Source organism: Doryrhamphus excisus, linkage group LG4 (assembly GCF_037039965.1).
Source record: "Doryrhamphus excisus strain RoL-2023G ecotype Guam linkage group LG4, RoL_Dexc_Guam_v1.1, whole genome shotgun sequence".
Taxonomy (NCBI): Eukaryota; Metazoa; Chordata; class Actinopteri; order Syngnathiformes; family Syngnathidae; genus Doryrhamphus; species Doryrhamphus excisus.
The window spans coordinates 12,961,287-12,985,867 of NC_136360.1; the positions used below are offsets into that span (position 1 = coordinate 12,961,287).

The 24,581-nt window shown below is 41.0% G+C and overlaps 1 protein-coding gene across 1 annotated transcript; it reads right to left on the minus strand.

The window, feature by feature from the left end:
* Positions 1-2,454: 2,454 nt before the first annotated feature.
* sox14 (SRY-box transcription factor 14) lies at positions 2,455-4,240 on the minus strand. Its single transcript, XM_058073821.2, has one exon. The coding sequence runs from the start codon at positions 3,880-3,882 to the stop codon at positions 3,163-3,165; it is 720 nt and encodes a 239-aa protein (XP_057929804.2). The 5' UTR covers positions 3,883-4,240; the 3' UTR covers positions 2,455-3,162.
* Between the last annotated feature and the right edge of the window lie 20,341 nt (positions 4,241-24,581).

Genomic DNA, 24,581 nt, shown 5'->3' on the forward strand with positions numbered 1-24,581 from the left:
TGGGCAAATGTGCCACAAATTAAAAAAAAAAGTGGATGAGAATTGAATGAGAATGTGCACGTGTGTGCGAGTGCTCACATGTTAAATCATCCAAACAAAGCCTGCATAAATAATATCCTCAAGAAGATTTCATTAAATAATAAATATTTAGAAGCGGGTACAAATATTAAAAGAGGGAAAAAATGTGATTGAGCATGACGAGGTTTGCGCGTGACAATATGATATAAAATAAATATTCCCTGCAGTGTCTTTGTGGGGGGGTTGGGGGGGGGGCATGCAAGGATGTAAATCACATCCCTGCCTGGCGCAGCACATGAAACAGGCGTGCAAAGTGATTCCTTTTCTTCTCTAAGCTTTTTCTTCTTTATTTTTATCATTTCTTTGCCTTCAAATAAATGAGCATCCAGGAACCCCCCCTCTCTCTTTATATATATAAACTACCCCTCTTCAAACAACACAACTGTACGCTTTTTTTATACTTTTTTTTTTTAGCCGCCGTCAAAATGCTATCCCAGATTCAATTTCAGATACAGACTAGGGTGGTTTTATCCTTTTTGGGCTCTTTTGGAGACAATATTAAATATGCTGGAATGAGATCACTTTTATCCTCTTCTCACATAAGTGTGTTTCTTTTTCTTTTTTACATCGGCATCATGACAGCTTGTCCTCCTTTTGAAACAAGAAGTATAATGACATTTGTCTCCATGACTTACTTAATTAAACATCATTAAGGCGAGGCAATTGTTGAAATGACCCGTGGCTGCTTTTAATCATGAAAAAGGGAAAAGAAACACACCTTAGAAATTGGTTGTGTGTGTTCTCTTTGTCATGCTTTTGGATTTCAAGTGCCCCCTTTTTTTAATATATATTTTTTTATCAGTTAAAAATGAAGCATATAAATGACTGCTAAATGAAATAAAAAATGTACAAAACAATTATCGTCAGTGTTGCTGCAAAGGAGATAAGGAGACTAAAAGCGTCAAGGGGTGGGGTGCCACGGTGGGAGGGGGAGAAAATAATATTTTTTTTTTTAAGCGTAAAACTCCTTTCTCGTTTCCTGTCTCGTTAAATGTAATTTATTAGAGACAATGCATAAAATAAGAACGAAAATAAATGATGTCAGTTGTTATAATAATGTACAATTATTGGAAAATTTGAATGGAGATGCTTTTTTGGGGAAGGCAAGGGGGTGTACAACTTCAAGTATCTTCATTTACAAGCTGCTGATAACTACGACACTGTCACACACACACGCACACACACTCCTTGCCTAAATTCCACCCCCTCCAGGGCTAGATTGCACCTCCACTCCTCCGTGCAGCAGCAGCAGCATATGTTCCTGACAGATAAAGTCAACAATTTGTACGTGGAAAATTAAATTCTTAATTAGAAATGCACTCCCAGTTGAGTGGTGGGGAAAGCTGCGCACGCGCACACACACACACACACACGAAGGGCTCATTCCTGCGTGCGTGTCAAGTCTTTTGTCTTAATGAGTGAGCGCACGTTGGAGCAAGTCATCTCTTTTTTTTTTAGGGTGAGGTTTTTGGCTGAGTCATCAAACGTGCAGACAAGTTGCAGGATGTACAAAGAAAAAGATTTCTTTTTAGTTGTGTGTGTGAATTTTTTTTTTTTTTTTTTTTTTTGCGGTCTCTCCATGATGAATCCACTTGGCAGATCCAAGCAGAGGGCCCCCCCTGCTTGGAGCCATGAAGCCGTCAAACGGGTCTGACAGGCGGGATCCCTCCAGGGAGGCCTCCATCCCTCCCCTCCTTGCTCTCTCTTTTTCCTCCCTGCCTTGCCTCTCCTGGGCTGGGGATGAAAACCAGGAAAAGCCTCCTCTCCAAAACAAACAGCAAAAACCACTCGGAAGCTCAGAACCTCCAAACCTGCACGCGCATCCCCATGGGGATTAATTGGGGTGGGGTGAGGGGCTGCAAAGTATCGTCATTATTTTATTTTTTTAACTCATTGTTTTAACCTTTTAAGTTTGTTTGGTCTTATTTAAAAATATTTTTCAACTCAATTATTTTAACAAATGTATTCTAAATATTTTAGCCTCATTTAAAATGTTTATTCTGACGTTTGAAATATTTTGGAAATATTTCTGACTTGAAAAAAATATGTATATATATATAATTTTTTAACAAACAATTCCAATGTTTACCAATTGTGATCATATGGAATATTTGTTTTCCTCCATCATATTTCTTTAATGTGTTATTTCTGAGCAGACAGTATAAAAAAATATATAAATTTGAAGCAATTATCGTTTACACCTTTTTGCAATTATTTCAAGGCATTTTCCTTCATAACTCATTTTTCACAATTTATTCTCCCTTTTTTTAACTGGAAATTTTCACGTATCCCCCCCCCCAAAAAAAAATAGTTTTTTTAACAAATTATTTTAAAGTTGTAATCATTTATAGTCATTTGTGGCCACGTTGCTTTTTAAAACATACGTTTCCCCCCATAAATTTGATTTTGAACCAATTGTCGTATATGTTTTCCCAGAAAGCATCAAGTAGGTGAAGACAGATTGTCTTTATTGGATTCTCTCTGCTCCACAAAGTGAACAAAGAGGAGGTGAGGAGGTGTCAAACCTTCTAGATTACATGACAGCTTTTAAATCTTAGATAGAAAATACACATAAACTCCTTGAATTGTCAGAAAAAAATAAAAAAATCATCATAAAATTTAAATAAAAAAAGAAAACGAGCGTGCAATTATTAATAGCACTTCATCACAGGGTAAAAAAGTGTTAAATAAAACATTATTTTTTGTGTTAAATAGAGCGTTTGCTTTGATGTGGCTTTTTGGGGATGAATCTAAACAATATAACCCGTATATAATCCAGCCTAAAGCTCCTGGTTTAGCCGGGATGGAATTGTAGAGTGCCAAAATGTGGACTAAAAGAACCAAAAGAAAGAATATCTTATCAATAATCAACACAAATGATCATATCAGCATTGAAATGTACACAATAAATAAAGTTAAAGGCCTCCTTTTCTTGTGGCTGCCATATAAACATTTACATTTCTTCCAAGTCCCAATCCGGAACTTGTTTTTGTTGTTTTTTTTTAAAGTCCAAACGCTTGACTGTTAATACTGTTCGTGCGCGTCCACTTCGTATGTACATGCATGTTGCAAAGAGGGTGTGTGTTACATGGCAGCGGCGTGCGCGGACGAGTAGGGGTCAATCCCAGTCTTGGTCATACCTGGAAAGAGTATGTAGGCCACCGGGGGCTGTAAACTGGACGCGGACCAGGCGGTGCAGTTACACGGCACCACGTAGCCCGGGTTCGTGGGCGACGGGTGGGTGTGGGTGTGCTGCGTGGGGCAGCCCAGCGCCCCGAACGCGCCGTTCTGGTAACCCAGCGAGGAGGCGTAGGGCAAAGAGCCGGTGCCCAGCGTGTGCGGCATCTCGCTCATCTTCTGGATGGCGCTGGAGCTGAACTGGGTCGGGTCCAGGAAGGAGTACGGGGCCGAGGAGGGGGGCAGGAAGGCGCGCGCCTTCTCCGAGGCGCCCAGCAGGGAGTCGGCGGCGGCGGACACCGGGAGACCCTTCAGGTGCTCCGTGTCGCCCAGGTAAGGCAGCGGGAAGACGTACCTGTCCTTCTTCAGCAGGTTCTTGGGTTTGCGCCGGGGCCGGTACTTGTAGTCCGGGTGCTCCTTCATGTGCTGAGCCCGGAGCCGCTTGGCCTCGTCAATGTAAGGTCTCTTCTCGGACTCGGACAACAGCTTCCACTCGGCGCCCAGACGCTTGCTGATCTCCGAGTTGTGCATCTTGGGGTTCTCCTGGGCCATCTTCCGCCTCTGGCCGCGGGACCAGACCATGAAGGCGTTCATGGGTCTCTTGATGTGGTCTGCCGGTTTGGACATCTTCTGGGGTAGGGACGGGGGGAGGGGGGGAGTTCTTATCTGGTTAACGCGGGAAAGGGGGGAAAAGCAAGTTCACCTGTCCAGGTGCGAGATAGCAGGCATGCCACGTCTGGGGGTGGGGGGGTGCAGCCGGAAATAAGAACTTAAAAAAAAGAGAGAATCCAGAGTTTGGAGACGTAAAGTCCAGGAAGAAGCGTGTTGGCGGAGAAAAATCCACAAAAAGGTGTAGGCAAGAAAGTCTCTCCTTCCTTTTCTGCACACACGCTCACACGCACGCTCCTCTCTCTCTCTAATGGAGCACCTGGCTGCTTGGAAGTGCGAGCAGGAAGAGAGAAGAAGAAGCCAAAATCGGCCAAGTTCAAAGGCTGGGATGCTTTGCTTTCTTGCACGCAATGTGACATAATGAGAGGGGGCGGGGTCCAAACGGCACCGGCGCAACCTGAGCGTCCAATCAGCACCTTCGCTCACCACGCGGCATCATATAGGTGTGTGTGTGTGTGTCTGCGAATGTGTGTGTGTGTGAGAGAGAGAGCGAGTGTGTGCGTGTAGATTTTACATTTGATGCCACTAAACTCACTTGCAGCTCACTGTAGTATTACTGTTACAGTAATACAGGGGTGTCCAACGTGCGGCCTGGGGGCAACATTTAAACGAAAAAACGCCCCCCCATCCCCACGACACACTGCAGAAATAAAAATTAAATTCAAGCAAAATGCAAATGTCAATATTAGAAATAACAGTTTTCCTTTGCGTGAAATTGAATTGAAATGTGTATATATTTATGTACTATTTATAAACTTATGTACTGAATGTTTAAAAATGTCACCTTAGTTTGGACATACATTATTATTATTATTATTATTATTATTATTATTATTATTATTATTATTATTATTATTATTATTATTATTATTTAATTTCAATGAGAGTCATGTGTATGATGTCGTACCTCTTTAAAAGGCCCTGGGGCCACTCTCTCTCTCTCTGCGTGTGTGTGTGTGATATATGATCCCCTCTGCTGTGATTATTGAAGCACTTTAGCGTGTGATTATTGCAAACAATCACCAGTCAGCTTAGTAGTAGCAGCCATAGCAGCAGCAAGCAGCAGGAATAATAAGACTCTAAATATTATTTTTATACACACATACAACAATCAGTGCAGGATAAATACTTTAGGCTATTTAAAAAAATATTTCTGTTCTCTCTTCCTCGTGCTCTCTCCCTCCCTCTCTCTTCTCTCTCTCTCTCTCTCTCGCACGCGCTCGCTCATGCTTCACGCATGCGTCAACGTGCAGTTTCTTGCAAGATTTCCTTGCAGAAATAACCCCCAAAATGTTGGGGGTGGTTGATGGTGGGGGGGTATAAAAATATCAGGGGAAGCGACGTCTCCCTGGACAAGAGCTTAAGAGGTAACAGAATGTGTTGTATTTGATGTTGCATGCATGTTTGTGTTGTGCAGTTTGTGGTGAGGGGAAGAGTTGGGTAAGAGTTGAACTTCATTGTTATTAGAATGTCTGCTACTGGAACATTAATGTTTCTAATAGAGGCGCACCCGCAATGACTCATTTGATTAGACATTGGGTGCTCCTGTCTCCGTCTTTTTTCCTCGGCAAATCTGATGAGGTGTACAGATTAAATGGACTGTCTGGGGTATTTATGTATTTGTCGACAAATCTAATTTGGAAAATGTAATCATTCACACCCTTACGTAAGTTTTTTGTTATTATGTATGTACTTGATGCTTATTTGAAAAAATATTTCCACGTTGTGGAATTTATTTTACAATTTATTATGCCTTTTTAATGTAATTACAGTCTTTGTACTGCTAAATGTACACTACTTTTTGATGTATGGTCCATTCCGGAGCTCTCCCTGGTGCTGAAACCCAATGCAGCATAAGAGGTTTGCTTGAAGACACCCCCCACCCTCCGCACCCATCCCCTCTGAAAAAAACTCTCAAGCTCAGATGACATTTCAACGTCTTTTCATGTGTTTGCATCCTTCTTTGAGATGCTCCCTCAGTCAGAAGCAAATATTTTTTTTCACTAGGAAGACCCCCCCCCCACACACACACTTCACATTATGACATTTGTAAATAATACCCCACAACACTCAAACCCTGCCTGGGTTTAAATATATCATCACACTGTCTGCACTCATATTAAATGATTAATATTTTGCAGCAAAAAAAGATGATGAAAGATGAACTAAAAGCCTGGCAGATCAGAGACAAAACATAAGACGTCTATGCAGTTCATAATCACAGCATTACTACACCAGCAATTAGCCAGGTCCCCTTCAATACGTCCACACAGGAATCAAGTGCTTTTCAACTTTGACATCAACACTATTACATTTCACTGACACAATCAGAGAGAAGCACACACACACACACACACACACACACACAGTGGCCTCACTTGTATTATAATTCTCACACATTAATTATTTTCATCTCCATTTAAAATAAGTCGTTGAAGGGAATGAGCTAAAAATGTTCCTGTCTACTGTATATTTTAAAATTGGATTCATTCCTAATTTCACGGGAAGGTTTATTCATTTAACAACTGTGTTACATAAAATACAACGGCCCCCCAAAATGCCAATGAGTTATATTTGTATATGTGGGTTTTAACATCAATTATCGCCACTCATGATTACATTACATTACATAAATTGTTCATTTAAGAAAATCTATTTAAAAAAACACATTGAGAATAGTATGTTTTTATTTTTAAAAAATTGCATTTATTTTATTTAACAATGAAAGACAGCTGGGATAGGCTCCAGCACCCCCGTGACCCTCGTGAGGAAAAGCGGTAGAAAATGAATGAATGAATGAAAGACAGCTGGGATAGGCTCCAGCACCCCCATGACCCTTGTGAGGAAAAGCGGTAGAAAATGAATGAATGAATGAATGAATGAAATTCCATCCATAGTTGACGTGTTCAACTAGTTTAGACTGAATCCACAGCGCCTCTGCTGGTTACTGAGGAGTAATGCAATTCAATTTGTCATTCATAAATAATTTAATCTTAATGATCAATTATGATGCACGTCCCTTATAGGCATAATGCCAAAAAATACATGCATATTGTAGTTTGTAACATAATATCTCTTCTTAAAATGTTGCCTGGTTCTTAGGGATGTGAGGGATCAGGAGGAGGGTTCTGAGGCGGCGGTGCGAACAAAAGAACAGGTCCGTGCAGCTATAAGAGCAGCAGGTCCACATCACACAATTATACCATACAATTAGGATTAAAGGGGCCAAGCAGAGATAAGGGCAGATATGGATAAATTATCACAAAAGGAAAGATGTGACACTGCGCTGACCTTCATTAAGAGACAGAAACTCATTTAAGGCGCTCGGCCTTCCTTCAGCACGCCACATGAAACCGGGATGGGGCAGATAAGAAGTCATGTCATGTATACTGTAGACACCGCCATCACAACACTGCTTACATTTATTCAATTAAAACACACCGGTCTTTGAAGGCAACGTCACTTTAAGAATTTTTCTTCTTCTCAAACATCGGGCCATTCGTGAGTCGACACTTTTGAGGATGTGGTCTGTTACTATGGCAACACACACACAAAACAAGAGGGTTCTAAAATTAGGCTTTGAATAGATTTAAATAAATCACTTGATATGGAAATGAAGTAAGTTCCTCTGAGGCGTCTCACTGATTCATCTCAATGCATCTTTGACTTGTGTTTGGAGGTACGAAGACGAGGGGGGTGGGGGGGTATACCTCTAAGAAGGATGAGGAGTCATCTCAAATATGCACCACAAAACTGAATCACCAGAAAAGCTGCTGAAGGTGAAGGAACTCCTGGCCGGGGAACCCACTGAGCTCTCAGGTTGACATTCGGCCCTACCCCCCAATTCAAGACATTGTGGACTTGGGGAAGAACCTTTTCTGTTCTCAGTGTACAAAGTAAGGACCATCAAGGCATGTTTAGAGGAGTTTCCAAGAACCGGTGCATCAGTGGCCTCTAACATCACAGATTGACAAAACTCCACATGAATGACAGCATCCCTTGGTTAGGGTTTGGGACTTCTTTGAACTCACAAGCTTGCAGAGAATAGGGCAAGGGTCAAGGGTACTGGGGTCTTGGAATGAACTCCAAAATGCATACACCTTAGTGTGAGCAAAAAATGAGAATTTATTGATACTCAAAGTTCCCTGGTGGGCAGTGCAGGGAAGGTTGGCCAGTGAACGAGGCAGTGGGGGTCAGGCAGTTAAGAAAGTGAATCACAATGCAAAAAGTGCACAAATAGCAGACGCTCAAAAAGCACAAAGAACAGCCTTAAGGGATTTGTTGGAGGACCTGGAGGACCTTCTATGAAGCGTCCAGTTCATAAGGGATCTCCAGGACTGTATTCCCAGGTCTTCTACCCATGTAATTTCTCCCTATCCCTCAGGAGGAGCATTTTACCAGTACCTTGGTACTAGAGTACTACAGTCCTCACGGCATGGTGATGTTTCCTCTTCCATTAAGGAGTTTGACAACATGATGATAAGATGATAATTCCACATGAAGACCTTCTAAGAAGATATACATCACTGCGCTGCAACAAATGAGGAGGGTGGAAAAAGGATCTGAGGGCGGGACCCTGAGAGCAGGCTTCACAACCTGAACATTAGGACTCCTGGAGGACTTTAAATTGATCTTCCAGGACTCCAGGATCTCCAGGACTTTATTCCCAGGTCTAAATGGAGCTTGAGGACTGTTTTCCAATGGTATCTACCCATGTAACATCTCCATCATCTTTCACAGGTGGAACATTTGGGCCAGTATCCTTTCTAGATACTACAGTATCGAGGAATGGCATGCATCTCTGGTGTTACCACTAGAGTTGATAAAAAATTTGGTATTTTTTCCTCATGTGGACGGGCTTTGCCACCAAAGATGATAAGTGAATGATTACCCATGAAGGCCTTCTCAGAAATACTACATCAAGGTGCTGCAATAAAGGAAAGAAAGGGAGTGGAGAAGGCAGAGACTGGATCTGGGGGGGGTCCCTCACAGCAGGCTTCACAACCAGAACATTAAAACTCCTAGAGGACTTTAAATGAATCTTCCAGGACTCCAGGATCTCCAGGACTTTATTCCCAGGTCCATATGGAGCAGTACCATCAGACACCTATGAGCTACTGTCGACTTTAACCTGTACCTCCATGAATTCCATTACAGGAAGCATTTCTCAATAGCCTTTCTCTCGTCTACGACCCCATTCGGACTCCACCACAGATCCACAACCTAAACAAAAGAAGGGTTCAAGATCTGCAGAGAAACCCATGGCCCACAGGAGGAACCGATAGAACATAAACCATGTATAACTACTTTTTCTTTTTCCCAAAGAATTATATGGATCAATAAGAATTTTAAGAGACAGGCAGGAAGTCATGTGACTCCAGCAACACCACAGGCTAGCTCACTTGTTAGCAAAGTCAACATTTGTTACCATTTCCAAGTGTATTCCCTCTCTGTGACGATCACGGTTATCTCATAATTAAGTACAATTCTCCTCCCTTTTGTTGGAATCATCATGATTTATTAGTCCATCCAGTTTGACCTCTGCCTTTGCTGCGCCTCAAGGTGACTCAGTAGAGGGGGTGGGGAAAGGGCGTTTTTTGAAGATGAAATTAGATCAGAGCATATTCCACTTTTCTGTGTGAAAGGATACATAAATGACAGATCTATTTGCCATATCTCTGTGTTGAAACATGAGGACACTATGCTAAATAGCAACATGTCACGGACTGTGGTCTAGTGGTTAGCATGTTGGCCACACAGTCAGGAGATCTGGAAAATCTGGGTTCGTACAATGGTGTTAAACTTAGTGTTAAACTTAACTGAGATTCATTGAGCTCTAACAGTCTGGAAAATGATATTCAGCTATTTCTAAAGCTTTAGGACTCTATCAAACAACAGTGAGAGCAATAATTCAAAAATGGTGAAAACATGGAACGGTGGTGATCCTTCCTCAGAGTGGCCGGCCAACCAAAATGACACCATGAGTACCCCTCAGTGTCCATGACTCCACCATATGAAAGACACTGGGCAAAAAAAGGTCTGCACAGCAGAGTTCCAAGACAAAAAACACTCCTGAACAAAAAGAACATTAAAGCTTGTCTCAATTTTGCCAGAAAGCATCTTGGTGCTCCCCAAGAACTACGGGAAAATACTCTGTGGTCTGACAAAACAAAAGCTTTGCAAGGTGGATGTCCATTTAAATCTGGTGTAAAAGTAACACCGCATTTCAGAAAAAGAACATCACACCAACAGTAAAATATGGTGGTGGTAGTGTAATGGTCTGTTGCTATTTTGCTGCTTCAGGACCTGGAAAAACCTGCTGTCTACCAAAAAAATCCCAAAGAAGAACCCAAGCTGAAACCAACTTGGGTTCTGCAGCAGGACAATGATCCAAAACACACCAGCAAGTCCACCTCTGAATGGCTGAAGAAAAACTAAAGACTTTGGGGTGGCCTAGTCAAAGTCCTGACCTGAATCCTATTGTGATGCTGTGGCATGACTTTAAAAAGGCCTCATGCTGGAAAAGCCTCCAATGGGGCTGAATGACAACAATTCTGCAAAGATGAGTGGGACAAAATTCCTCCACAGCGCTGTAAGAGACTCATTGCAAGTTATCAAAAATGCTTGATTGCAGTTGTTGCTGCTAAGGGTGGCCCAACCAGTTATTAGCTTTAGGGGGCAATCACTTTTTCACACATTTTTTTTCTCTTAATGTATACAAGCATAATCTAGTTTTAAATATGCCTCACACATTAACACACTTAATACATTTAAGTAAAGGTACCTAACGCTAATGAATGATAATATAAGAAGATGGAATTGGAGCTTTTAACTCTGTTGTCGGCACAGCGATCGAGTGGTTAGCGCGCAGACCTCACAGTGAGGAGACCAGGGTTCAATTCCACCCTCGGCCATCTCTGTGTAGAGTTTGCATGTTCTCCCCGTGCATGCGTGGGTTTTCTCCGGGTACTCCAGTTTCCTTCCACATTCCAAAAACATGCTAGGTTAATTGGCGACTCCAAATTGTCCATAGGTATGAATGTGAGTGTGAATGGTTGTTTGTCTATATGTGCCCTGTGATTGGCTGGCCACCTCTCGCCCAAAGACAGCTGGGATAGGCTCCAGCACCCCCGCGACCCTTGTGAGGAAAAGCGGTAGAAAATGAATGAATTCCAGTAACGACTTAGCATCACATATTAACTTATATGTGATATGTGACATATTAACCTCGATACAAAACCTTTGATTGTTACCGGATGTTCCATTTCTGCATCTCACAGCGACAATGCCGCGTTCAGGACAGCCGAACAAAGTGGTAAATCTCAACACTTTCCGAAAAAACATTATCAGTGACACATAAGGACAATACGCATTTAACACTTTTAGCAGTTATGCATGTATGCTGTACATTTGGCTTGGATTATCCCATATTTAGACATTTTCACCAAATTAGGGTGTGTTTGCTGCAGGATAAAATGGCCTATTTTTGCAGGAACCTAACCAAAAAATTTGTTAATTTGCAAGGTCCTGAAAGCTGAAATGCTGAATTTGGACTGTGTTATATATTAGTTTTGGCCGCTATCGTTGTGCTGCTGGACTTTTTGAGGTGTGAAGATCTTTCATTGCTGTTTATTCCAAAGTTGAAAGGAGTCGAAAATGAAGCCAAAGTCAGAAATGTGGAGGGTGGACTGAGATGAAAAGCCTCTATTGTTAAACGTCAAACTAAAGTGTATATATATATATATATATATATATATATAAAACACACACACTGGGGGCCACCAACTATACATGTGTGTGTGTGTGTGTGTGTGTGTGTGTGGAAAAAGGACAGGCAACAATTAATTTGAGAGTGAATTGAGGCAGGATCTATTACCCCTCTCTGCTTCTATTGCTCTAATGGAAATCTATTTCACTTCTCTTTTGTGTCCAATATAATTTAATGCCCGTTTTATTAATGGCCTGAAATAATTACGGCAGGCCTTTGTGATTCTGGAGTATGTTTGATTTAATTGTGTAATAAATGTCTAATCGGCGCTGCCATCTGAAGCCATTATGGCAGTAAAATTAACAATTACGCCACAAATGTCCTGGTGAATGCGTGGGGGTCTATAGAAATGGCTGCAGATAACAGGACACATATAAATCATTCATGAGAATTTTCTCACACGGGGAGGCGGAGCGAGAGATAGCGGGGAGGAGAGAAAGAGCGCGGGAAGAAAAGAGGAGAAGAAAGCGTTGGAGTTGGCTTTATTCCATTGAGAAAGGGGATGGCTGAAAGATACCGCTTTCTAAAACTGTGTCGCCTTTCTTTATTCTCGCCCTCCGCCCCCTCCATCGCCCCTTAATTTGCCTCCCCCTTCTTCTTTTTTTATTTCTGAAGTGACAGATTTCACTTTGGGAATTCATTAACTATTAACTTGGTCGATAAAAACACCTATCGGGCCCTCGGCCCGGCTCCTGGGCTAAGCCGCGTGGCGCCTTCCAGACGTCGACGGGCGACCGAAGGCAATTAAAGAGGCGTCACACTCGCTCGGCCCGCTGAAGGCTGCTCGACACGCCAGCAGGAATTGTTTTCTTTAGTGGCCGAGGGAGACTCATTTCATGGTGTTGCCAGGCCTCCGTCTTCATCACCTCCTTTTTGACACTTCCAGGCTAATATGCTGCGATTGGTTGTGGTGGATCGCATTCATATCAAAGTTCTTCGCCGTTAGGAGGCGGCACAGAAGGACACCCGTAGACATGACCATTTAGAACAAAGACTTTGAAATTGTTCCAATTTTTCCACCAAAACGTCCAACTTTTGTGTGGCTCGAACTGAGAAGTTCTCAACACACACATCGTTTAACATCGTTTTACATTCTTGCAACCAATAACGCCAGGTCAAATTTAGGTTCCAAACCAGTCAACTGCTTCTTAATTCCAATCTTAAAAGACAAGAAGTACCGTATTTTCTGGACTATAAGTCGCACTTTTTTTCATAGGTTGGCTGTTCCTGCGACTTATACTCCAGAGCGACTTATAAATGAAAAAACTGTTTATGCTACATAAACACCAGACACCTTTTCTCTTCATGTTTATTTTTTGTGTAGCTGAATAACCATGGTGTTAGCATATCTTACACCTATTCAGCCTCTCTATTCTTTTATTGTTAGAACTTGCCTTCCAAGAGGACGTAATGTCTGTTTTGGTCAAGTAGTTTGTAAAATAAATTACCCGCAAAAAATGCGACTTATACTCCAGTGCGATTTATAGTCCAGAAAATATAAAATACGGTAATATGCTAACATTTGTTCAGTACGACTAATGGCTAATTTATGTGACAGTACTTCTCAACGTCTTTCGAAGTTCTGCATCAAGGTTGAGCTTCTGCCTTGCAATTCTCCGCCAAATAATCTAATCAAAACTCATCCACTATTTAGCTTGTTAGCTTCCTTCGCCGTGAGTCAACAGTGGTAATGGAAGAGCAATGAAGTGGTTCATTGGAGCAAAACTTTTGGTTTTGTTCCCATTATCCATGAGTTGAACTCAAATATCTACAACTTTTTTGAATGTACTCAAAGGGTTCAGCCTAACACCTAACCATCTAACCCTAACCCAGAACCTTACCTCTAACCTATCCCTAACTCTCTAACCTAACCCTCTAAACCTAATCATAAACCCTAAACCTCCAACTCTAATGTCTAAGCTAACCCTCTAACCTAACCCTCACCCTCTAACCGTAACCTCTAATCCTAAACCCTAACCTTTAACAGGAAGCCTAAACCCTGACCCTAACCCTAAAACACAATAACCAGCAAAGAAAACTTTCTAGTCCAGTGTGAAATGCCTTTACAGATTAAAATGCAACCCCAAAGAAAAACGTTAAAACGACATAAACTTTCATACTTATCGCTGACGTGCTCTGGTCAACAGCAGGTAATCTGTTGGTAATTCTAGCCTGGAGCCACATTTTGTGCAGCAATTAATTTGATGACAAAGCTTTTGTACATGCCAAAGTCAGGTTAATACTATGCTTTTATTTCGCACTGAACAGGAAGTCACTGTGTGTATATTTTAATGCCGTGTCTCTATGGTCATTTCATGCTACGTAGCGATAATGATGAAGTTAAGAATACTCCAACACGTGTCGATATAAACAGATCTTTTTTTTCAAAGACTCCTTAGAATTAATGACGACGTGTGACGAAGTGTCTTAAGTAAGACGGACTATCAAGTAGAAAAGTGGACAAATGCTAAATGCTAAATACTAAAAGCTGACCAATCACAGCCCTTGTGGGGCTATACTACATGGGAGGATTTGGAAGGAACAGAGTGATGCCGAAACATAAATCAGGTTTCTGTACGATCAGGTGGGTGCTCTACCCCATCAGTCCTGTAGATGGCAGCATTTCAATCTGTCGCCAGCTATCTCGCAAATCAAGGAATGGCAAAACAGAACAATGCAACAACCTGACCGGGCACTTTGACAAACACATAAGTTAACATTAAGAGTAAAACAAACCCTAATGGCTGACACGCAGCCGTCACACCAAGAGGCGATTTCACAGCAATAAAAGCAAACATGGCCGCTTGTGAAGAATCGATGACGGTCTCTTCTTTCAAATGGAATGCAATGAAATTGGCCGTGAAATGCGCAAGCGTGGAATTGAATTTGTGGGAGGAGGAGGGACGTGGGAGGTGCAATGGTAAAAGACACTTTTGTCTCGTGTTGGAAAATGACCAGGCGTCACTTTCATGCCTAATTAGCATCAGTGGGGCCGACGTCATTGAAGTCACTGCTGCTTTAATCATTGCGTCTCTTTTTACATGCCGTTCATCATCCAATATCAGCTTATGGCCACTTCATTAGGCACACCTGCACACGTCTTCCAAGGTTTAACTCAAGACGTGCCAGTCAAAAATGTTTTGTTCTTGGAAGGGGCGGAGCTTGGATAGTCCCGTATTTCGTCACATAGCTTAGACTGATTTTGGCATCATTAATGCACAGAACCAACCAGTCCAGGGTGTACCCCACATCTCGCCCCCCCAAACTCTAGTGAGGATAAGTGTCATAGAAAATAGAAGGACGGATGGATAATGCACAGAACATATCAAAGTGACCCCCCCAATTTTACATGTATATATGTGGAAAAAGACACCTCTGCATAAGAGGTAAGGCATTTATTGTAAGTGGGAACATCATTTGTCCAACCGTGTTTTCGTAAATGAAATAAAATAATAATAATAATGATAATACATGTTATTTTTTTACAATTTATTATTATTATTATTTTATTTATTATATTATAATAAAATAATAATAATAATGTTAATACATGTTATTTTTTACAATTTATTATTATTATTATTTTATAATATAATATTTATGTATTATATATATATTTATATATATATATATATTTTTTTTTTTCCAATCCCCAATATATGTCAGTATTTCCATTATAAAACAATCACTCCAGTTAAATAACAGGAAATTATTGTGGAAGATCAGAATGTCCCTTATGTTTTAGGAGCATTTCCCTTATTTTATTTTGAAGGTCTGACTTTACCAGCTACAGGATGTGTTAACGCAGATGTGTTGCCCAAGCGGACTGGAAGCTGTACTGAATTCACAGAATTTTTTTTTCCATGAAAATAAAAATACAGGAAACTAATAAAATTATGCCCTAATGCACTCCACATGTCAGCTTTACAGATGCCAGGTCCTTTGCAACACATGGTGGTCTTCAGGCACAACACAGGTCATGTGGTGTAACTGTTATTGTTCTTATGTGACCTAGATAGAGTGGAGGCCATAATATCATCATTTTTGTCGATTTTTTGAAAAGTACTAAGTTGATTTCTCTTCGTAGTGATTGTTTCTCGCTAAGGAATAAGTATGGAATATCTTTATGATATTTAGTCACACAGTGCTGCTCTTTGTCTTGTAGGAGAGCAAAGGCTATAATTGGAGCCATCATCTCCGGCTGAGAGGCTAAATGAGGGATCCCTCGACTCCGGGATTACCCTTTTATTGGGAAGACGTTCCGCTAAGCCTCCGCCACTGACACATATTCCTCTTCTATGGCCCATTCTCGTCCAAATATGTCCTGTCAGGGAGGCTTACCCAAATCTACATAATCCCTTTTCAGCACAATTAAAGATACCAGTGAACAATAAAATTGCTTGCTCTCTGGTTTGTTTCCTGTCGCTTTGAGGTGTGGAAGGTTATACACACCACAATATTTGAACTTTGCTAAACTATTTTGGGGTTTTATTTTTGTTCTTGCTTTAATGACATGACAAATTATGGCATAAAAGCACACAATAAGACTTGACAAATGTGCTACAAAATGTTCAAGGAAATGACTTGAAAAAAGATAATTCATAATTAGTGTAATTTTGTTTAATTGTAGTCGCCCTGATTGAAGTTTGGCTGCACTCTGTTGTGTTGTTGCTGCTGGAACAGAAACATTTCCCCACTGTGGGCAATAAAATAAAACTTTATACAGTGAAATTGAAATACATATACAGTAATCCTTCTTTTATTGCAGTTGGAATATTTTCGAAAGTAGAACATAGAAAACCTGTTCACAACCTTCTAAGTACAGGTTTTAACATTGTTAGAGCCCTATAGGCATTGAAATAACACCCCTATAGTCACTTTACACATAGTAAATGTATTTGTATAGTATTTTTTAATGTTTTACAGACATAAAACAATTCTTAATGCATATAAATGATGAATGAAAAGAATAAATCAACATTTAAGGTTACTTTTACTCTCACTGAAGACCTGATTGTTTCCAAAGATGCAATGTGGCAGCGAGACATCACACAGACACAACCTTCCTGCCATTAGTTATTTCTTGAATTGAATGAAAAGAGTGTTTTTCACCTTTCTTATCAAAATGCTGGTACTTTAAGTACTTTATTTCAGTTTTTTTGTTCCATTTTGGTTTATTGAGGTGAGAAAGAAAAAATTCCAAAAGTAAATCATGGCAAAATATGAACGTGTCAGTGTGTTGGGAACATTTACGCCGAAAATTCATGTCTTCAGTTAAGATAAAAGTTACCTTAAATGTTCATTTATCCCTTTCAGTCATCATTTATATTAATTTGCACTTGTTTTCTGCATGTAAAACTACAAAACACGCTTTGTGTTAATGTTTTTGGCTCTCTGGAACGCATTCATTGGATTTACGTGTTTTCTAGGATTTTTTTAGCATCGATTTTGGGTCTAGTCAGGACCTTCTGGAACAAACTCATGACACTATATAGAAGGTTTTACTCAATCTGCTAACTTAAAAACAATCATCAGCAGTAGAAACAGCTACCTGAGTTTTCACAGCCTTTCAGTGGAGAATAAACCAATTATTTTAATTGTATATTAATTATAGCATCATAAACCATTAGAATTAAATATCATTATGACATACAAGTTAGTCACTTGGTGTACTCCGCTAATTGTCTGGGAGGCTGTTGTGTAGGTGCCAGGTAGGCACCATAGGTGGTAGTTTCAGTGGGAGTTTACTGCAGCTATGAACAACCATCATTATCGCAAACAAAAGATGTGCCTTGATTTTGTTTGAGAGCTATTGTTGTGATGCATCCTACTGACTGGGAGGCGTCCCTAATGAACTGGACAAACTGGAATAACCCAGCAGGCCCCAGGTGGCCATCAACTGCTGTAAACTGCAGCTGTGTCAACTCTATAGGTTCATAATATTTGTTTGAATATTTTCCAAAATAGATGACAGCGGTTGAGCTTAAATAACTGACTTTTAAGCAGCAGTAACTTTCCTGGGAAATGACGACAAGAAACCTCCAGTCCTTTGGGGTCACCTCCATGTTGGATTTCGATGACATGAAGAGGAGCACTCGTCTTCATGGGATCATTCACGGTTTTCCATGGACAATGTGGATTATTCCAAGAGGAAAGACAAAATCTATGGGCCTGGTCTTAAAACTCACAAGCCTGACCAGTGTTTTGGTGCCAAAATAGGCCCGACAAGGTCTAATGGAGCTGAAGCATCAATATGGTACACATTAGTGATGGGTACCTGAGCCACATCATATCAACTGTATCAATACAGCAAAGTACTGACACCTGCTGGACCTTAAGAGATGCGCATCGCTGCAGTGACACATCGGACACATTAATTTCGGCGAATGGTCTCGAGTCCAAGATCAAGATCATTGGTCGGTCGGACCTTTTTAGTAGGCCCAAAAGCTTGGTTCTTGTCGTCTTTGGTGAGTAAATGAACTTATTGGTCCGTTACAGGTAATAAGGTTGATTGGAGGAAGTAAAAAAAAACAGTGCTTGTGTTCCAACTCTTCTTCCTGTCACGTGGAAAGTAGGCAGCAACAAACAGGCCCTTGGCGAGCCTCACCATTATTCATCGCAAGAAGACGCTGGCTCAACCTGTAAGGCAACATGGAGGGCATAGTGTGGATGACAAAAAAACAACAGACATGACATCAAAGGTAGACTGATGAAACTTTTATTATGTTTGTTTTGTTGTCATCAGGTAACTATTAGCAACAAGAACGATGGTACAATGATGGTACAAGAACGAGACGAGATTTTAACATTCATTTTAGGCAGGTGTGTTTTGACGCTCAGACATTTTATGGTCAACATTTGAGAACAAATAAACCACCGTTACCCGTCAGGTGGCCAACGTCCATATATGAATTAACATTTTAACATGCTTAAAATGTAAAAGGAAGCAAAGTACTCTCCGGTTGCTCATTTTTCGAGCTAATTAAAAGCAACACGTGTTGTGTCAATGACCAGGCTGTGATCCAATCATTTGTCGACTTTTCTCCTTTTGGCCTCTTCGCTCATCGTCTTATTTCACATCCACAGCTCGGAGCCAATCAAACAAAATGATGACTTTTGACCTTGATAAAGGGACGCAGAGCACTCCCGCGAGGGTCTGCTAAGCTTTGTGTTGATAGGCGAGGAGAGCGCGTTAGCTTAGCATACAATTATTGTTTAATAAGCCCTGCTTGTTTGTCAACACTGTCTTTTCGCAGGCTTTATAATCTTGGAGGTAGCCTGCAGGCGCAGCGTACTGAGATAGCATCTTAAGCCTCTTGTTCCAATAGCCTGGCCCGCCAGCAGCAACACCGGCCAGTCACTCATTTACAAGCTAAGATAAATGCACTGCAGTCCTTAATCTGTTTGCAGTTCAGGCTACAGCAGCACAGGCCACGGACATTGTTAGCGCCGCCATCCCTTCCTCGCTGCCACTCAGGTGCTGAATGTCCAGCGGACTCTGAGCAGCTCCTCGATAAGGAAAGTCGCTATTGGCTGTCCTGATTGGTACTGTATCTCAAAAAGAATCAAGCGCAAAAACAAGTGAAGCAGTCTAATAAGCAGTGATAATAAGAGGTACTTTAATAACAAGTGTGGCACAAAAAGCCAAAGAAAAAGCCATACAAAACACCTTGTGACATACTGTATGTGCAATTTACAGTAAATATCAATTATTATTATTATTTAGGGTGCAAATGAGCGCTGAGAAAAGCTCATTAAAGCTAATGCTACTCTGCTTTTAATGGGAGAATCCCATTAAAGCCCACGTCTGCTCCTCAGTCATTTGAGACGGTGGTGAAGTGGCCATTGTTTTTGTGTGGATTCAAGTTGTGATAGCGCTCACATGAAGAAAGGCGCTTTCAAGACTCTTGAACGTGCACAAGGAGAGACAGGACGCACAATGAGAAGCTGCTCCTAATGCGGTGGAGTGTGAATTAGGAGGCAAACGGCGTGATTGTTGGGAGATGTGGCGGCGATGGTGGCGGGATGCTGCAGGGCCCCCAGGACGCAGATAGAAACCACCGGGGGTGCAGGAGGTGATTTATGGGTAGCGGCGGGCTGATAAGGCGCCTGCCTTCATTTAATGTCTTATCGGCCGTGTTAAAGAGAGGCCGCAATTTGCAGCTTTCTTCAAAGGGCCACATGTGACTAATCTGTGCAAGCTTGCAGACAAACTATACATCATTCACTTGTCTCTGCCATCTGGGCCACAAGCACACCAGAGAAAACACGAGAAAAAGGAGAAAAACAAGCAAAGCCCAATGGAAACACATCACTAAAACGTAGCAACTGACTTTTTTAGGAATTAGAAAGAACCCTGCATCCTACTTTCATTCCTACATTATTCCAATTCCTCCTGCCTACATATACTTTACTGTATCTTGCCTGCATCCTACTAGCGTCTACATCCTACCTGTGTCATTCCTAGATCCCCTTTTATCGTACTTACATCCTTCTACAGCTTTCTTACATCATTCCTAGGGCCTCTTTTATCGTACTTACATCCTTCTACATCTTATATCATTTATAGATCCTCCTGCACCCTGTTTCCAACTAAATCATCCTTACATCATTCCTACATCTTTCTTACATCTCGTTTCTATCCTTCGACATCTTACCTATGTCATTCTTACATCATTCCTACATCTTTCTTACATCCCGCTGATATCCTATTACATCTTACCTATGTCATTCTTACATCATTCCTACATCTTTCTTACATCCCGCTTATATCCTTCTATATCTTTCCTGTCATTCTTACATCATTCTTACACATCTTTCACACATGCCACTTATATCACTCTGTATCTTTCCTAAGTCATTCTTACATCATTCCTACATCTTTCTTACATCCCGTTTATATCCTTCGACAGCTTTCTTACATCATTCCCAGGGCCCCTTTTATTGTACTTAGATCCTTCTACAGCTTTGTTGCATCATTCGTAGGGCCCCTTTTATTGTACTTACATCCTTCTACATCTTATATCATTTATAGAGCCCCTCCTGCACCCTGTTTAAATCATCCTTATATCATTCCTACATCTTTCTTACATTTCGTTTCTATCCTTTCCACATCTTACCTATGTCATTCTTACATCCTTCCTACATCTTTCTTACATCCCACTGATATCCTATTACATCTTACCTATGTCATTCTCACATCATTCCTACGTCTTTCTTACATCCCGCTTATATCCTTCTATATCTTTCCTATGTCATTCTTACATCATTCCTACACATCTTTCACACATGCCTCTTATATCCCTCTGCATCTTTCCTAAGTCATTCTTACATGATTCGTACACGTTTCTTACACCCCGCTTATATGATTCTATATCTTATCTACATCTTATATCCGCTTATAGCCTTCTGCATCTTTCCTATGTCACTCTTAAATCATTCCTACACATCTTTCATACATCCCGCTTATATCCTTCTACATCGTTCCTATGTCATTCTTACACCATTCCTACACGTTTATTGCATCCTGTTTATATCCTTCTACATTTTACCCATGTCATTCTTATATCATTCCTACATCTTGCTTACATCAGACTTATATCCTCCATTCGTCCATGTCACTTCCATTTTCCAACATCATTCCTCCATCCAGTTAATATCTTTCCATATAATTCCTACATCGCACTTACATTTTCCAACGAATTACCTACATGCTGTTTACCTTAGGTACATTTTTTATTTGTACCCTAAATCCTGCTTACATCATTTCTACATCCTGATTTTTATCTTCCTATACCATTTCAACATCTTTCAAACATCCCACTTAAATCTTCCTACATCCTTTTACATCTTTCCTACATCCTGCTCACATATTTCCTACATCATTCCTGTATCCTGCCTACATTTGCTCTGCATCTCTCCAACATCTTGCATCCTTCTTACTACATCATTCCTGCATCCAACCTGTCTGACCTGATCATTCCTTGACCCCCTTACACACTAATTCATGTTTCCTACACCTTCCCTATATGACATCCCACTACTGCATTCCTACATCTCCCTATTTCCTGCATCCTCAGAGCATCATTCCTATACACACTTTACTGCATTCCTACAACATCATTCCAACATCCTTCTACAGCCTCTTGAAACATTCTGACATTTGGTTTACATCCTTTCTACAGCCTTCATATTGCATACCTACTACCTAGTGTACATACTTATTGTATCTGCCCTACATCCTGCCTAAAACATCCAACTATTCTGTCTTGTGTCTTTCCCACTTCCTTTGTAGCTCCTCCATACATGCTTGAATATATATTTTCAATGTCTTTCCTACAGTACATCCTCTCTATATGTTTCTTACATCTTCTTACATTCCATCTATCCTTCTGTGCCCTTCCTATTTGCCTGCATCATTCCTACACGCTCACTACAGCCATTCTAGGTGATTCATGCCATTGTTTTCTACATCTTCCTCCATCATTCCGACATATTCCCCCTTGCATCATTTTACATCCTTCCTATATCATTCTTTAATCTTCATTTCTACTTTCAGAAAGAAGTGTGTCCATATAAAAGTAAACTTCAAATACTTGTTTGTGTGTCTGCTTTGTGTTTACAACCTGGATAAAATAGTTTCCATGTGTGGTTTCCACTTTATGGGTGAATGTTATTCACACACACACACACACACACACAGGGCCCTATGGACGGTGTTTCCCTAATAAAATGGGCACTTGGCAGAGTACAGCGACTGATCAATACTAATCACAGACATAATTACTCACTAGGGCTTAGCTCACCATTGATTTTTAAGGCAGTTGTTTGCATTACTGTCATATCTCACCTTATTAATCTTCAATGGTGCAACGTGTGTCAAATGTATGAATGTCATTGCAAGGTCTAATCAATGCACACTGATGCACTTTGATGCTGACTTTCGTGTAAATAAAAGAAGTGTAAAAACAAACCCACAAGATTTTAGTCAAGAGAAAGGATGAATATTGATCATTTTGTGTTTGGAGAACAATACCAGCGAATTCACAAACGGTGAAACAATGGTATGCTGTACACGCTCCTGCTAATAAAGGTGGGATGCAAATGGCAGGAAGTGGAGCATTGTCATCAGGTCAATCTTCCCAAATAGCTGCACTCCTCCAGAAGTGTACCATTCTTGCCTCCACGCTGTTCCTCATTCTTTAAATCAGTTCCATGCATTTGTTTATGCACGCATGGCTGTGTTCTACAAGTGTAATTAGTCCGACATACTCGACACTCGATTCTCTCCTCTCCACCATCCTTAAGTATTCATGAAAGCCAGTGAGCTGACAAATGGAATTTTTCAGCGCAGCGGCATCTCCAAACTTATTTCGACAGATAATCCCGCCTAAATATCCCGCCCCGGTGAAATACACAAGCCAGGTATGGAGAGGCCGATCATACATGCGTGCTAATGCCTTCCAGTGTGGCCGCATGCTTAATGCAAACACAATGTTAGCATGTAGCCACAGGCCACAAGACTTGTATGAATTTGTATCTCCTTCCATGGATGTTTTACGCCAACATGGAGCCTCTGACAGTTTGATTGAATGGCGAGCCAAGCCGTGCAAGCTGTTTGGAAAAGGTATGTTGTTTGACTAGCAGCCAGGTATGGAAGTCTTCCTTTCATTAACACTTTGTCCACTTCTGCTTTGTTTCATTCCTCATACATTCTCCCAGCCAATCGCAGGGCACATATAGACAAACAACCATTGATCGATGACTGTTGAAGCTCATACTTGCGAAGACAAACAAACCTGAAACCCCCCTAAAGTAGAAAAAAGGAGTCAGTAATGAGTAGCTAGGCCATGCTGTACTTGGTAATGGCTTCATGAAGGGCATCTACTGTCTGGAACTGATGTCCATTTTTGTCTACTTCCCTTGCCCTCCACCCTCAGGATGGTTCAAAAGAGTGAGCTTGTCAGCATTGTCCAATTGACGGCCTTCAGTCAACACCTCCGCATCGGCAGCTGCCGTTTGACACCCCTACACAACCTTGATGCCTTGATGGACAGCCAATCTGATGCTTGGGCTGAGTACCACTGACATTTTTTTGTGTCTACCACATCAGTCTTTTTCCATGTGTGAAGAAATTTAAAATGATCCATTTATCATACATATATTTATATACTGTGTAAGTATACTTTTTCTCAAAGACAAAACCAAAATTTCCCAAAACCGCACGTGTTCCCAAACGTTTGGAGGGGTGGGTTCAATTGTTCTTGGTAATATCTATTAAAAAGCATGCAAAATTTAATAAAGTTGAAATGTAAAGCTTGTACCATGTTGGAAAATCCATACTTTCGACTTCTGTGTCTTTATTTGTTACTGATCATGTTATTTCATCCAGCATTGAGCTTTCCCACTTTGTTTGGCGTCACACCAGAGTTGTGTGCTAAGAGGCAAATAAAAATAATCATATATCATTGATTAGGAGTGATAGGCTATACAGTTGATACTTAAATGGGTTTAATAAGTGTGTGAGGCATATTTAGCACTTGAATAATAGCAATTGAAGAGAGAAGGGCAGGGTTCTGGAGCTGAATCTACTCTACTTTTATCACTTTGGATCACTTTTATTGCAAATGTGGATTTGAAATTGTCCCAAAATATGACCCATTCAAAAATCCGGATCTACTGTATTTCCTTCCCCATTAAATACTTCCATCCATCCTGTCCCACCGTGTTCCCTCCATCCATATTGCTTACATCTTTCTCAATGTTTCTACATCCTTAACCTTTCCTGTGGGTCACATGATAAAGAGGGAGGAATGAAGGGGCAGAGCTTCGACTGGATGGCGAGGAAAAGGTGCGGAGTCGCAGCTCGACCCTTTTGTCACACATTGTT

Excerpts from the sequence above, each read along its gene's own strand:
- sox14 (XM_058073821.2), bottom strand. The coding sequence starts at position 3,882 with ATGTCCAAACCGGCAGACCACATCAAGAGACCCATGAACGCCTTCATG.